This window comes from Thunnus thynnus, chromosome 6 (assembly GCF_963924715.1).
Source record: "Thunnus thynnus chromosome 6, fThuThy2.1, whole genome shotgun sequence".
NCBI classification, from domain to species: Eukaryota; Metazoa; Chordata; class Actinopteri; order Scombriformes; family Scombridae; genus Thunnus; species Thunnus thynnus.
The window spans coordinates 29,414,134-29,426,639 of NC_089522.1; the positions used below are offsets into that span (position 1 = coordinate 29,414,134).

Sequence of the window (12,506 nt, forward strand, 5' to 3'; positions counted from 1 at the left end):
TGTGGGAGTTGTTTATTGGACCACAATTAGCTACCAAACTAGTTGTGACGTCACAAATCATCAAGTACGTACACGTCTTAAACTGAGATTTAAGGTGACCACAGAGAAACATTTCCCCCTTTAATAAGTGAATGTGACAACAGCCTTCTAGTGTCAAACTCTGCAAAAACATCTTTTTTTTCAGTAGAGGACGACTTTAGCAAATTACAAAAGAACAGACCAGATGTCTAGAATTTGTTAGCAGTTCCACCAAAGAGTCATTTTCTAAACTGTTCAAACCCTCAAGTACTCAAATTCTCCAGTAATATATTTCACAGTTATTCCCCTGACTCTGTTTTAATCAACAATCGTGCTGTTGAAGCTGTTTGACATCTTTTGGCTATGTTAATCCAATTAGAAAACTGGAAACCCGCTGTTCACCCCTCGCTTTCTTTCCCCCAATGAAAAAGATGAAATCAGTCCTTACCTGCGTACCTCTCGTGAGTTGTCTTTGTCACTCTTGTCTAGAAATCATCAACAGATATGCTCGCATCAAACACTCCCCAAACCTCCACCTGTATTCCCTCCACCCTCACCAGCCGGATCCTCAGATTTTTAGTTTAGAGTAGAAAACAGAAAGAAGAAAACCAGGAGCAAAGTACAAGCAAACGTAGACGACCTACTCACCTCGTCTTCGTCCTCAGTGTCCCGTGAAGCATCTGTAGGAGCCGGGACAACCTGATCTGCTGTTGCACACACTATCCATGCTGTGTATGTGTGTGTGTGTGAGTTTTCCTCTTGCCTAGTACTCTGATGGTGACCTCTGCCAACTCACGCTGTTCACTCCTGTCCTCCCCATCTCCTCCCTTCTCCCTGCTCTTTAACACTCTTGCATCCCTCCCCTCTCTCTCTTTCTCGCCTATCTCTGAATTCATGAAAAAAGGGGACAGAAAAATAGCAGAAAGAGGGAGAAAAAGAGGGGTACTCAAGTGGAAAGCGGGCGTGCTGATCAAAGGACGTGATGCCCAGGCTGCGTTGGTGAATTAATGCAATTTCCGGCTGATTGTTTAGATATTAACCATGTTGCTGTTGGCCCCACTTTGATCCACGTTCAGGGAAGATGACTAGCAGATCAAGTGAGATTTCTGCTATTAGTGTCTCAGAGAGTGATCAAAGACCTTTCATGCACATACACACACACACACCCATATTTATCTAATATGTGTACGTGTGATTTTGCATCGCCGGGTGCAGGGGGGGGGATGAAGACGGGTGGGAACAGGAGGAGAGAGGGAGGAGAGACGGTCAGATGTTGTGACAGATGGGATGTAAGGTTTACGGAGAGAAATGAGAAGGCGGCAAAGGGAGGAGAGTTATCTTTTCTCCACGACTTTCCCCCTATTTTTCCTCCCCTCCCCCCTCATCTCTCCGTCTCCTGCTGCATTCTACTTCTTTCTTTCTTTCTCTCTCTCTCTCTGACAGCGCAGTAATCTGTTTGCTTCCCCTCAAGTGCTCCCTCGTTTGGAGAAGCCTCTAATTATCGAGGGGCCCGCTGAGTGGCTTTAAACATACACAAACATGCACACACTGGCACACGAGGCTGTTAACTGCTCAAGCTGTTTCTTTTCCTATTAGGATACAACTATAAAAACAGATTGCTGTAATTAGTTGTAGGCTGCTTTATAAATGATTGCATAGATAGCCACAAACACAGGTGAATGAATTCCCTAATTATTATTATTTTTTTAATATTTACATCCCCATTAGCTGCTGTAATGTAACAGTAGCTCTTCCTGGGGTTTACATAACTAAATTTACAACACTTTAATAACAAAAAAGTACACCTCTGTACTCAATAAAACTCAATAATACAAACACTTGTTATGATAAAACTGCAAACAACAAAAAAGTTTCAAAAAAAACAAAACTATTGTGGCTTCCCAAGAGTCAAACATTCACTAATTAAGTACAAACAATGAATAAAATAAGTATGAATAAACACTATGTCACAGATAAATAAAATATATATAAATAAACAATATGTCACAGATAATAGTAAATAAAATATGTGTAAATAAACAATATGTCCGGGATAATAATAAAGAAAGAAGCCTGAATAAATGCTGCATCATAGATAAATAAGATATGTATAAATGAGCACTATATCACATATATAACAAAGAAAATATGTATAAATAAGCAATGTGTCCAGGGCTGCAACTACCAATTATTTTCTTTATTGATTAATCTGTTGATTATTTTCTCGATTAATCGTTTGGTCTATAAAATAGTTTCCCAGAGCCCAAAGTGATCCTAAATAAACCAAAACATTCATATTTGAGAAGCTGGAATCAGTGAACTTGAAAAATCACTGCAGCTCTAAATATGTCATAGATAATAAAGAAGATGCATATAAATAAACAATATGTTGCAGAAAATACTAGTGAAGACATTTATATGTGTAGTAAATACCAGATAAAACCCCTCCAAAAAAATAATTAAATCAATAAATAGAAGAGAGAAGAAAAAAGGAAAAGAAAAACAAATAAAAACAAAGAAAACAAACAGAAAAATAACACCGAATTCCTTTCATAAAAGAGATGAAAAAATCATCATTGGGATGAGATGAGGATGAGAGATCAGTCCCAGCTGAACACCAGCGTCTCTTCCACTGTTTAAGTGATTCTTGCACACGAACCAGCAGGACTATCTCACCGCCGATCAACATATCAATATATCAATAATCCTTATGAGCAAAATCACAATTAGCTCTAAACTTTCCTTTTAAGTTGCTATAAAAGCATCAAAGTTTGGCTGTGTGGTTGAAATAAGTTGTAAATAGTTTTAAATTTTATTTTATGATGCTATAAAAAAAACTATTTACATTCTAGGTTTTCACTCTTGACCCTCATAAAGTCTAAAAGGTCAGTTTGACTTGAGTAAAACTTACTAAAAGCTTGTTGTTGTTCTCCAGACTTTACAGGAGAAAATCTTCCTGCTTCTATATAAATCAATAAATGACTTAACTCTAAAATATGTTGCTGACCTGCTGGTACAATATGAAACAGACTTCTTAGATCATCTAGAAAAAAATGTGTTTGCTTTTCTAAACGAGTGAGAACAAAGATCAGTGAGGCTTCATTCAATTACTTTATGCCTAACAACCAGAAGATCTAATGTTTGCCAAAACTCTGACCACCTTTAAAAGCTTAAACCCAGTTTTTATTAGGCTTTTATGTCTTTATTTTCTTATTAGAATTGTCTCAAAATACACATATATGTCCTTTCTTCTGTTCAATCTTCTGAAGTTTGTTTCCAATCACTTTTTGAATTTAAATGTCTTCAAATAACTTTGAAACTGCTGTGTGTGTGTGAATTGTGCAATATAAACAAACATGCCTTTGCCTTAGTAACAAAGAAGTTATTCGAGAGTTTCAATCAATCACAATGTTGCAGTAACACGAGACAACGAGGCCTCCTGGTGGTCTAGACGAGCCAGTGCAGCATGCATGTCACACACGTGTGTTAAAGCTGTTTATGAAGACAAAAGAATGAACTACGGGGACAAATGCTTTATTAGTAGTGAGATAAGAGTCTTAATGAAGTTCAGCATTCAGTATTACATTCAGTAGGACAGCTGAGTTCCAGTAGATGATTAACAGCTGCGTTTGGTTTAAAATACGTTAAAATTCATAAAGCATGAATACCTGGTTTCAGTTAATAATAAATAAATAAACTAATAAACATGTAAAGGACTTGGTGTAAACAGGTTTAGGTTAATAACAAATGGTTAGGAGGTTAAGAATGTGCGTTTCAGCTTTAAACACACGACTTTTAGAGCTATTAAACCCTCTGAAGAAATAAAAACCGTTGCATAGGTATTCAAACTGTTTGCATACACAGTTTAGGTTTAGTAGTACTATCAAACAATTTGCTATAGTTATCATAAAATTGCATAGAGGAGCTACTGCACAGAGGTACAATCTTTGTGACTTTGCATATTTGTGTGTGTTCTAGATGCTCTGTGTCAGAGGCCCCGTGCTCTGGATGGCGTTCATGATGGACTGGACCACTTCAGAGGTGGAGCCTTGGCCTCCCAGATCAGCAGTGTGCAGCTGGATGACAAAGGAGATGAAACAGGGAGAGTAAAAACGATGGAACAAACACCAGATATATGTTCAAAATAATTATTTTTTTAAATCTTTAATGCATATTTTCTGTTTTTTGTCTGCTTTTATTGTTTCACTTTGGGAAACTTTCACTTCATGACGTCAAATAAAAGAGACTGGACTAAAAAGAGGGTCTGAAGCAGATCACTTTGAATCCGAGCTGTCCAATTACAAAGCAGGATGATCAAAACAAAAGTGAAATGTCACAAATTAACCCGTCATCGGTTAAGCTGGAGAGGGAGTGTGATCATGAGGCGTACCCGGGTCTCAGTGACAGTGGACAGGATGGCTCTGCGGATCATACTGGCGTAGGCGTGGAGCCTCAGGTGATCCAGCATCAGGCAGGAGGCCAGCAGCATGGCCGTGGGGTTCGCTGTGTTGCGGTTAGCGATGCTCTTCCCAGTGTTCCTGGTTCCCTGCAACATGTTGAGCAAAGACACATGAAGCAGCTTTAACATTTGATTATTTATAATGTTACTGAAACGCTGATGTGCTGCTGCTCCACTATGAAGGGGAATTCTTTGGTAAATACTTTAGTACTTTTTTAAGTTTCTAGATGGTTCAGAGTGGAGGAGTAAAGCATGAATTAAGATATTTTAGGCTATTTTTATTCTATTTTTACATGAATATGGAAAATGTTCTATAAATCTAATTTATGTGGTAAAACATTCAACATTTAAATGAACAAATGCTGAGAGAACACTGAGAGCTGCACTGACTTTACTCCTGGTCAATATTTTTACATTCATCCCATTCTCTACTATTTAATATTTAAAATTTTAACCTGTATCAGCTCCTCTCACTTAGAATATATTTAACATATTTTTTTTATTGTAAATTTATTGTAAATTTATTTCTTTTTTATATGATTTAGGACTACTTCATTTTGTGTATATTTTTGTCTGCTATGCACCACAACAACACCGAGGCTAATTTCTGGTATGTGCACTCGGCAATAAACCTGATTCTGATTCAGTGTCTAATCAATAGTGTTGAATGAACAATGTATCAAACTACTACGTGTTATGTGAAAAATGGAGTGTTTGAAACATCTTTCAGCTCATTGTTTCAGTTTTATGGGCCGCAGCTTTACTGTTTTGCTTCACTCTCGTTGCTCTCATCAGCATCATTTCAGGGTTAGGGTTAGGGTCAGCTGTTTTCAGCAACAATGCTTTGATTAAAAAATGTCTGTACACTACCTGCTCAGAACGAAACAGCAGACAAAGTCTGCGACTAGCTGGTGATCATAGTGGAACATTTAACAACTAGATATTTTTTACAGAGCTAAACAAAGAGTGAATATTGGACTTTCATTTATCAGGTGGCCAGAAACACGACTCCAAATTAATGCTAATGTTGCTCCATAACTGCTGGATGTGTAATTAGACAACTGCCTGCTAACACGTTCGCTATGTCAACTTTATAAGGTGATAATATGTCAGTGTTGTGTGTAGTTGGTTCCACAAGTGGCCAGAAAAAATCAAGTAAAGCAGGTTTAAGATCCAAAGCTTCTGATGCTCTCCTTTATTGTATGGACTCTGAGCTTTTCTCACTCTCCACATATTGTTTCTCATCAGTTATATTCTTGTTTTAATTTTCTTTTCTTTTTTTGTAAATTAATGAATGAATATTTGTTGTTTCTGGTCATTTACAGGATTATTCAGACACATTAGTCTAAAAAAATCCCCTCTAATTATTCCAATACGTATACCCACCAGCATAAAAGAGCACAGTATATTGACCTCAGCTTGCAGATAGTGTACCAGGTGAAAACAAACAATGTAAATTAAATAAATATATACACACAGTCTCACATAAACACAAGAATAAACTGGTATATTAAAAATTTTTTTATCACGCTCTTGTTTTGTTGTAACCCATAAATTAAGGTTGTGAGTCGTCTCACCGTCTCAAACACAGCATAGTCCTCTCCGTAGTTGGCTCCAGGCACCAGGCCCGGTCCACCAACCAACCCGGCACACACGTTACTCACGACGTTGCCATACAGGTTGGGCATGACCATCACGTCGAACTGCTGGGGCCTGGAGACCAGCTAAAACACACACACACACACACACACACACACACACACACACACGGTTTCAGAGCATTTGTACAGCTTGAAGAAAGTTGTTTATTCAGCCATGAATATAGTGCAAGTATGTACACTTCTGGTAGAAATATTGAAATGCTTTAACCAGGACTAAATACACAAAATAATTATGCGACTGTAGAGAAGTTTCTTGAATTTGAGTCACAATCTTCAGATTTAATATGAGGCTGCAACTAATTATTATTTTCGTTATTGATTAATCTGCTGATTATTTTCCCGATTAATCATTTTATCTGTAAAAATGTCAGAAAATTTCTTAGAGTCCAAAGTGACCAAATGACCCAAATGTCATTTTGTCTGATCAACATTCAATAATTCAAAGATATTCATTTTACTATCATATGTGACACAGAAAAGCATCAAATCCTCACATCTGAGAAGCTGCAACCAGCAAATATTTGCTGTTTTTGCTTTAAAAATGACTAAAACGATTACTCAGTTATCAAAATAGTTTCCAGTTGATTGACTAATTGATTAATTGACTAATCGTTGCAGCTGTTAATTTAATATAACAACAGAAATACAAGAACATGACGGTGACGATACTGTAAACACAACATGATGAAAAGATCTGTATGGCAGTATGTGAACATGCTGTGGCTACCTGCATGGTAGTGTTGTCCACAATCATGCTGTCGAAGGTGATATCAGGGTAACCGCTGGCAACCTCCTTACAGCACTGCAGGAAGAGGCCGTCCGCCAACTTCCTGCTCCAACAGACACACACACACACACACACACACACACACACACACACACACACACACACACACACACACACACACATTAGGATGTATCATGTGTTTTACAGAGAAGAACAAAGACAAAGACATAAAACAAATGTGAAAGGATCACAGAAACTGACATGATGTTAGCTTTGTGTACAGCAGTGACTCGTCTGCGTCCTTTCTCCCGAGCTGTTCTAAAGGCATAGTCGGCTATACGCAGAGATTTGGTCCTGGTGATGATCTTCAGACATTCAACGACCCCCGGTACATTCTGCAGAGATAGAGAGAGAGAGAAAGAGGAGACGGAGCTACAGATACTTCACTATAACAGTGATGATGATACACATAAGCTCTACTCAGTCGCACCTCATGCTCCAGGCTGCTGTACTCTCCCTCCGTGTTCTCCCTGATTATCATGATGTCGATGTTTCGGTGGCGTGTCCTCACCCCCGGCAGAGACTGGCAGTGCATCACGTTGGCGTAAAGATCCAGAGTGGTGCTGCAGAAAGAAAGAGGAAGAGGTTGGAGGGCGTAAAGGTAAGATGGAGAGAATACAAGAACAAGCACAGAGAGCCAAAGTTTAGGACTGAACGCTGTTAACCTCACTACTGTACATCAATAATACAGCTGAAACACTTGTAGGGATGATGAAAGGTGGTCGGACTCACCGGAGCAGGTTGTTTCTGGATTTGTAGGAAGGTGGCAGGTTGTGGTTGGTCTCAATGTTACCTGGACAAATGAAAACTAAGTTACACACCTGAGGATGACAACTGAAGCAGATGTAGCAGATAAACAAAATGTCATGACTTCTTCAAACCAGACAAATTCGGAGCTACACTCTTCACTTTAATGCTGAAATCCTAACATATTATATTTTATTTTTGATTGTAAATCTGCAAATACTCAGACATTAAAGTCATTTTCTCATATAAGCTGTGAAATATTTATATGATATATTTAGATAAGTATATATATTGTTGTGGGACGTGGTGATTATTTTCTGATGTACATACACATTTACAGATTTCCCAGGCACACACACACACACACACACACACACACACACACACACACACACACACACACAAAAAACACACTTACCTTTCAGTGCAACTCCATTGCGTCTGATCGCCATTATGGCATCGTTGATGTCATCTTCTGAGGCCATAGTTGAGTCCACGTTGACAACTTCAAAGTCCACTGGCACGCAGCAGAACCTGGTGATAAATATAATGATATGATGATGTAATAAAAACAGACAGAGCTGGATTACTGAGTCCATTACTGACTTTATTTTAACACTGTATATGCGCGACGTGTGAATTCTCACCGGAATAGTTCGCGCACATGGTGTGCCAGCTCTGGTCCGATGCCATCTCCAGGAATCAGAGTCACTGTGTGTCTGCCTCCGTAACGTGCAGGTGGAGGCTGTAAATCACAGAAAATTAAACTCCTCCTGATACAATCCAGTAGATACAATCCAAACTACTCTACGCTGCTGGACAACTTGTGATCTCTTGGCTATTTTATTAAATATACGACTTGTGCTAAACAACTGCCTGTGTGTGTTTAAGCAGCCATACTCACTATGGTCTGGTGTGTGGGTGGACAGACGAAGGAGGCATTCATGACAGAGGAGAGAAAACAGGGGGGTTAGTGGGAGAAACAGGAGGGGAAGACACGCAGCTTCCTGGTAGAATCGATGAGACAAAACAACAATATTACACCTGTGCACATGCAGGAAAGACATTTTTGTGCTCTGTTGTTTTTTTGTTGCATGAATCCCTTTAGATGTGTAACAGTGGGATTATCAGGTTAGGAAGGTAATAAGGTAAAACAAGTATGGGTCTGCTGATTGAGCTCCTTTTTTTATGCATTTTTTTTGTATCCTGAGCAACTTACAGTGTAAGTGGACTTGTGTCTCTGGTTATATGTAGCTGGATTATATACCTGTGGAAACAGAGAAAAGGTGGTTAATTACAGAGGTGATATAAATTAAAATCAAGTGATGAATCAGCAAATTATTATTTATGGGCCTGTGTAACAAATCTAGGCTAAACAATGTCCTGATATTCACTTTCTGAGTTGTTTTTTGCTACGAGCAAGGATGCACGGGTGTATCCTTTGCAGAAGTCTTTTGATGTAACGTAACGTGACGTATAAAAGAGGCATGTGTGTGTGTGTGTGTTGAATAAAATATAACAATGTTTGACATCCGTACATTCTTGTCATATTATGCCACGTTGTGATTTGAATTAGAAGTAAACATAGTTGTCATGAACACTGTTCTGCTCATCTGTCAGATGACGCAGCTCACGTCAGCTGCATGTTATATTTAATTGACATGACGGCTCCGAAGCCAGGACGTCTCATTTTGTTAAATGCCTGTTGCCTCGACTCCTCTCTCCTCGTGTCGCTTCCTCGCCTCCTCCTCCGCTCGCATCTCTCAGGTGGGAGGGACTAGGACGCGAGGAGAGGAGGCGAGGAAAGGAATGGAGGAGAAATGAGAAGAGGGACTTGTGTTCCTCGGTTGTCGTTATCCACCAGTCCACCAGATGCCCTCAGACTTTTTCCCTGTTTGTTGAAATGGACTGACTGGGAGAAGGACGAATGAGAGAGGTTGCAGATTGTATTAAGGGATTACTGAGATACGGTTTTGCTACACATTGACCCTCATAGAAACTAAGTGACAAATTATCTTGCTACATGCAACCTTTACATGCAAGTCGCTCCACCTGATGCACTCATGGTTTCATGTTTATATCAACAGCAATGTAGACCTTAAGGTTGGTAATGTTATGCTGAGGTGTGTTTGCTGTTTTTGCTCAGCATGACGTGTGTATTTAAGTTACATTCATGTGAATTCTGGGTTTCGGTTCTATGTGTTTTTCCTCCTGTGTCCCTGTTCTGCTTTTTTCTCCACATCTGCTCTGTATCAGCGTCGTCAGCCCCGCCCTGCTCTGCTCCCTGTCGGCTCCCCGTCTGTTCTCCTGCCTCCCCACCTGCACCTCATCTCCTCGTTAGTTCGTTAGTTCGTTCTAAGAGATTATCAATTTACAATCATAAAAGACAATGAAAACTAGCAAACATTCACATTGCTGCTGGAACCAGTGTTAATAAAATTATTCCTTCAGTTGGATGTTTGAGCTTCACTGTGCAGAATGATGTATGCAGAGAGTTTGACACTAGAAGGCTGTTTTCACGTTTATCTGCTGAAGAAGGAAAGTTTCTCTGCGCTCATCTTAAATCTTAAGTTTGGTCATGAGTCAGTACGTAGTCGACACAAGTGTGATGTGGAACTTTGAAGCCTCCAGTGCACAAACACTGAGAATAGACTTTACAGCGAGGCAGGAGGGATCTTGTGTCCAGCAGTTTAACTTTTGAAATGTAACATATTTGCATATTCACAGGTTGTGGATTTTTAGTAGAAGAAAAAGCCAATTTTAAGGATTTTTAACATGGTGGCTGACAAATTATTATTCCAATCAGAGGATTTGTTTATGTCCTAAAACATGTCTGAAGGGGATTTGAAGCTAAATGCATTGTCTTTTAATGTTTTGTTGTAGAATTTGAGAAGCGTCTCTCTAAATGTTGCATTTTTCTCTTCAGTCCTTTTTGGTAGGGAGGAGAAATTGTTAACTTGACCACCATTTGAAGGATTAATCTTTGCATAATTTATGAGTCTGCAGGGAGCAGAACATGAAGCCTCAGCCGTCCAGATGAGTCAAATCACGTAGATATCTGTCAATGTTAGTCTTTTTAATGACAAAGTCCCTCTTTTTGTTACTATACTTCCACTGCAGCTCAACAGGGAAACACTGTCCAAGGAAACACAAAGAGGGAATTTGATGCTAAAAAGACTGTAAATGTGTCAGATATCCACTGTGGATTTTGGTCACCATCATATTTATAGAGGATCTTTTAAAAGCCAGTATGACCAGGAGGAATGATTACAGCGATGCTCATATGGGCACTTGACTGTTTTAAGACAGACTTGAAAAAGTGTTAATCTCTCCTTTAATCCAGTGGTTCTCAAACTGGTCTCCAGGGACCCCCAGGAGTCTTTCAGGAGGTTCCAGGAGGGTCCCCAGCAAATAGGGGAATAATTTATTTTTACTATAATTTTTCACTATAATTCCATCCAATGGGTTGCATACACTTTCTGTAATAAAACATCTAAAAACTAATATCTTATCAGATGGAGGTCCCTGGTCTAATTAGTGCCAGTTTAGGGGTCCTTGACATGAAAAAGTTTGAGAACCACTGCTTTAATCAACTAATTCAGCTGTAAGCCTGTTTCTGTTTATCAGAGTGTTAGTTTTGTTTTTAAACAGCCCATAAATGTGCAAATATGCAATAAACAAATTTGCATACGCTGTTGTAAATGATGGTTTATGACATTTTCTCTGTGAATATGCTGTTTATCTGTTCCTGCAGGTGGAAAAAAAAGGCTGAATAAAGCTTTTCACGCACAGTAAATACATTGTCTTTTAACGTTTTGTGGAATTAGATAAAAGTCTGCCATTGAACGTCGCATTTTTTCTCCTCGGTAGGGAGCGGAAACGGTTTACTTGGCCACCATTAGAAGTATTAGTCTCTGAATAATTTATGAGTCTGCAGGGAGCAGTTAAAGTTACAGTCCTGTCTCGCTTGGGAGCAAATGAGGAATGCTGCTCTCTGGTAGATAAGCATACATTTTATCCGCAGGAGATTGCAGTCACGGTTGACGGTACGTGACGGCGGTGCTGAACGGACAGCGACATTAACACGCAGCTAGCTCCGTTAGCCAACTAACCGACCGTTAATCAGCTTAGACTCTCCGCTGTTCTGGGAAAAAAATTAACCGATAAAACAGTTCAGATGTGACAAAAAACAACAACAACGTCTGTTTAACGTCTGCTGACTGTCTATAGGTAAACTCAGAGGCTGCTCCTACCCTGGTCAACCGGTTGCCGAACGCGGTCCTCAGGGCTCCGGAGAGAGACCTCACAGACCGGGCCGTCATGATGACTGTCACCGCCGGTGGATGGATGGGATGACGGGGACGTGCTGCGCGCTCACCGTTAATCTCTCTCTCTCTCTCTCTCTCTCTCTCTGACACACACACACACACACACACATACACACGTTCACTTAGGTCACTTTTGGGGACAATAAATAGACTTACATTCATTTCCTGGAGACTTATCCTTACCCCTAACCATCACCACTGACGCAAAAATCAGCTTTTTCCCAATTGAGGACACGGCTTTTGTCCCCAATTGGACAAGCCGTCCCCAATTAACTGGTCTTTAGTCTGAAACACACACACACTCATCCACAAAGAGATCTTCAGTGGTGGAAGAAGTATTCAGATCCTTTACTTAAGTAAAAGTACCAATACAGCAATGTCAAAATACTCCATTAGAAGTGCATAAATAGCAGCGAAATGTACTTAAAGCGTTTAAGTAATTGTACTCATTATACAGACTGGCTTCTTTGAGAGTGTTATATTATTAAAGCATATTATATTGTTTG

At 39.5% G+C, this 12,506-nt stretch overlaps 1 protein-coding gene across 3 annotated transcripts; it reads right to left on the minus strand.

Annotated features, from left to right (window-relative positions):
• Positions 1-3,536: 3,536 nt before the first annotated feature.
• LOC137185067 (isocitrate dehydrogenase [NAD] subunit gamma, mitochondrial-like) lies at positions 3,537-12,057 on the minus strand. Of its 3 annotated transcripts, none has more exons than XM_067593297.1 (12): positions 11,926-12,057; positions 8,892-8,939; positions 8,577-8,679; positions 8,320-8,417; positions 8,091-8,206; positions 7,658-7,718; positions 7,356-7,488; positions 7,127-7,260; positions 6,866-6,968; positions 6,055-6,201; positions 4,409-4,564; positions 3,537-4,094 (listed from the first exon to the last, which is right to left on the minus strand). In XM_067593297.1, exons 3-12 carry the CDS (start codon positions 8,616-8,618, stop codon positions 3,993-3,995), a joined length of 1,092 nt encoding a protein of 363 aa, XP_067449398.1. In that variant the 5' UTR covers positions 8,619-8,679; positions 8,892-8,939; positions 11,926-12,057; the 3' UTR covers positions 3,537-3,992. The 3 variants fall into 3 exon arrangements, with proteins under 3 accessions (XP_067449398.1, XP_067449399.1, XP_067449400.1); XM_067593298.1 differs by lacking the exon at positions 11,926-12,057 and adding an exon at positions 9,842-9,938; XM_067593299.1 differs by lacking the exon at positions 11,926-12,057 and adding an exon at positions 9,725-9,810.
• Between the last annotated feature and the right edge of the window lie 449 nt (positions 12,058-12,506).

Bases quoted from the DNA above. Each gene is read 5' to 3' on its own strand.
- LOC137185067 (XM_067593297.1), bottom strand. From the start codon at position 8,618: ATGAATGCCTCCTTCGTCTGTCCACCCACACACCAGACCATA. The intron at 7,261-7,355 runs GTGCGACTGAGT...CTATCTCTGCAG, and splicing joins ACAGCAGCCTGGAGCATGAG to AATGTACCGGGGGTCGTTGA. The intron at 4,095-4,408 runs GTACGCCTCATG...TTTGTCATCCAG, and splicing joins CCACTGTCACTGAGACCCGG to CTGCACACTGCTGATCTGGG.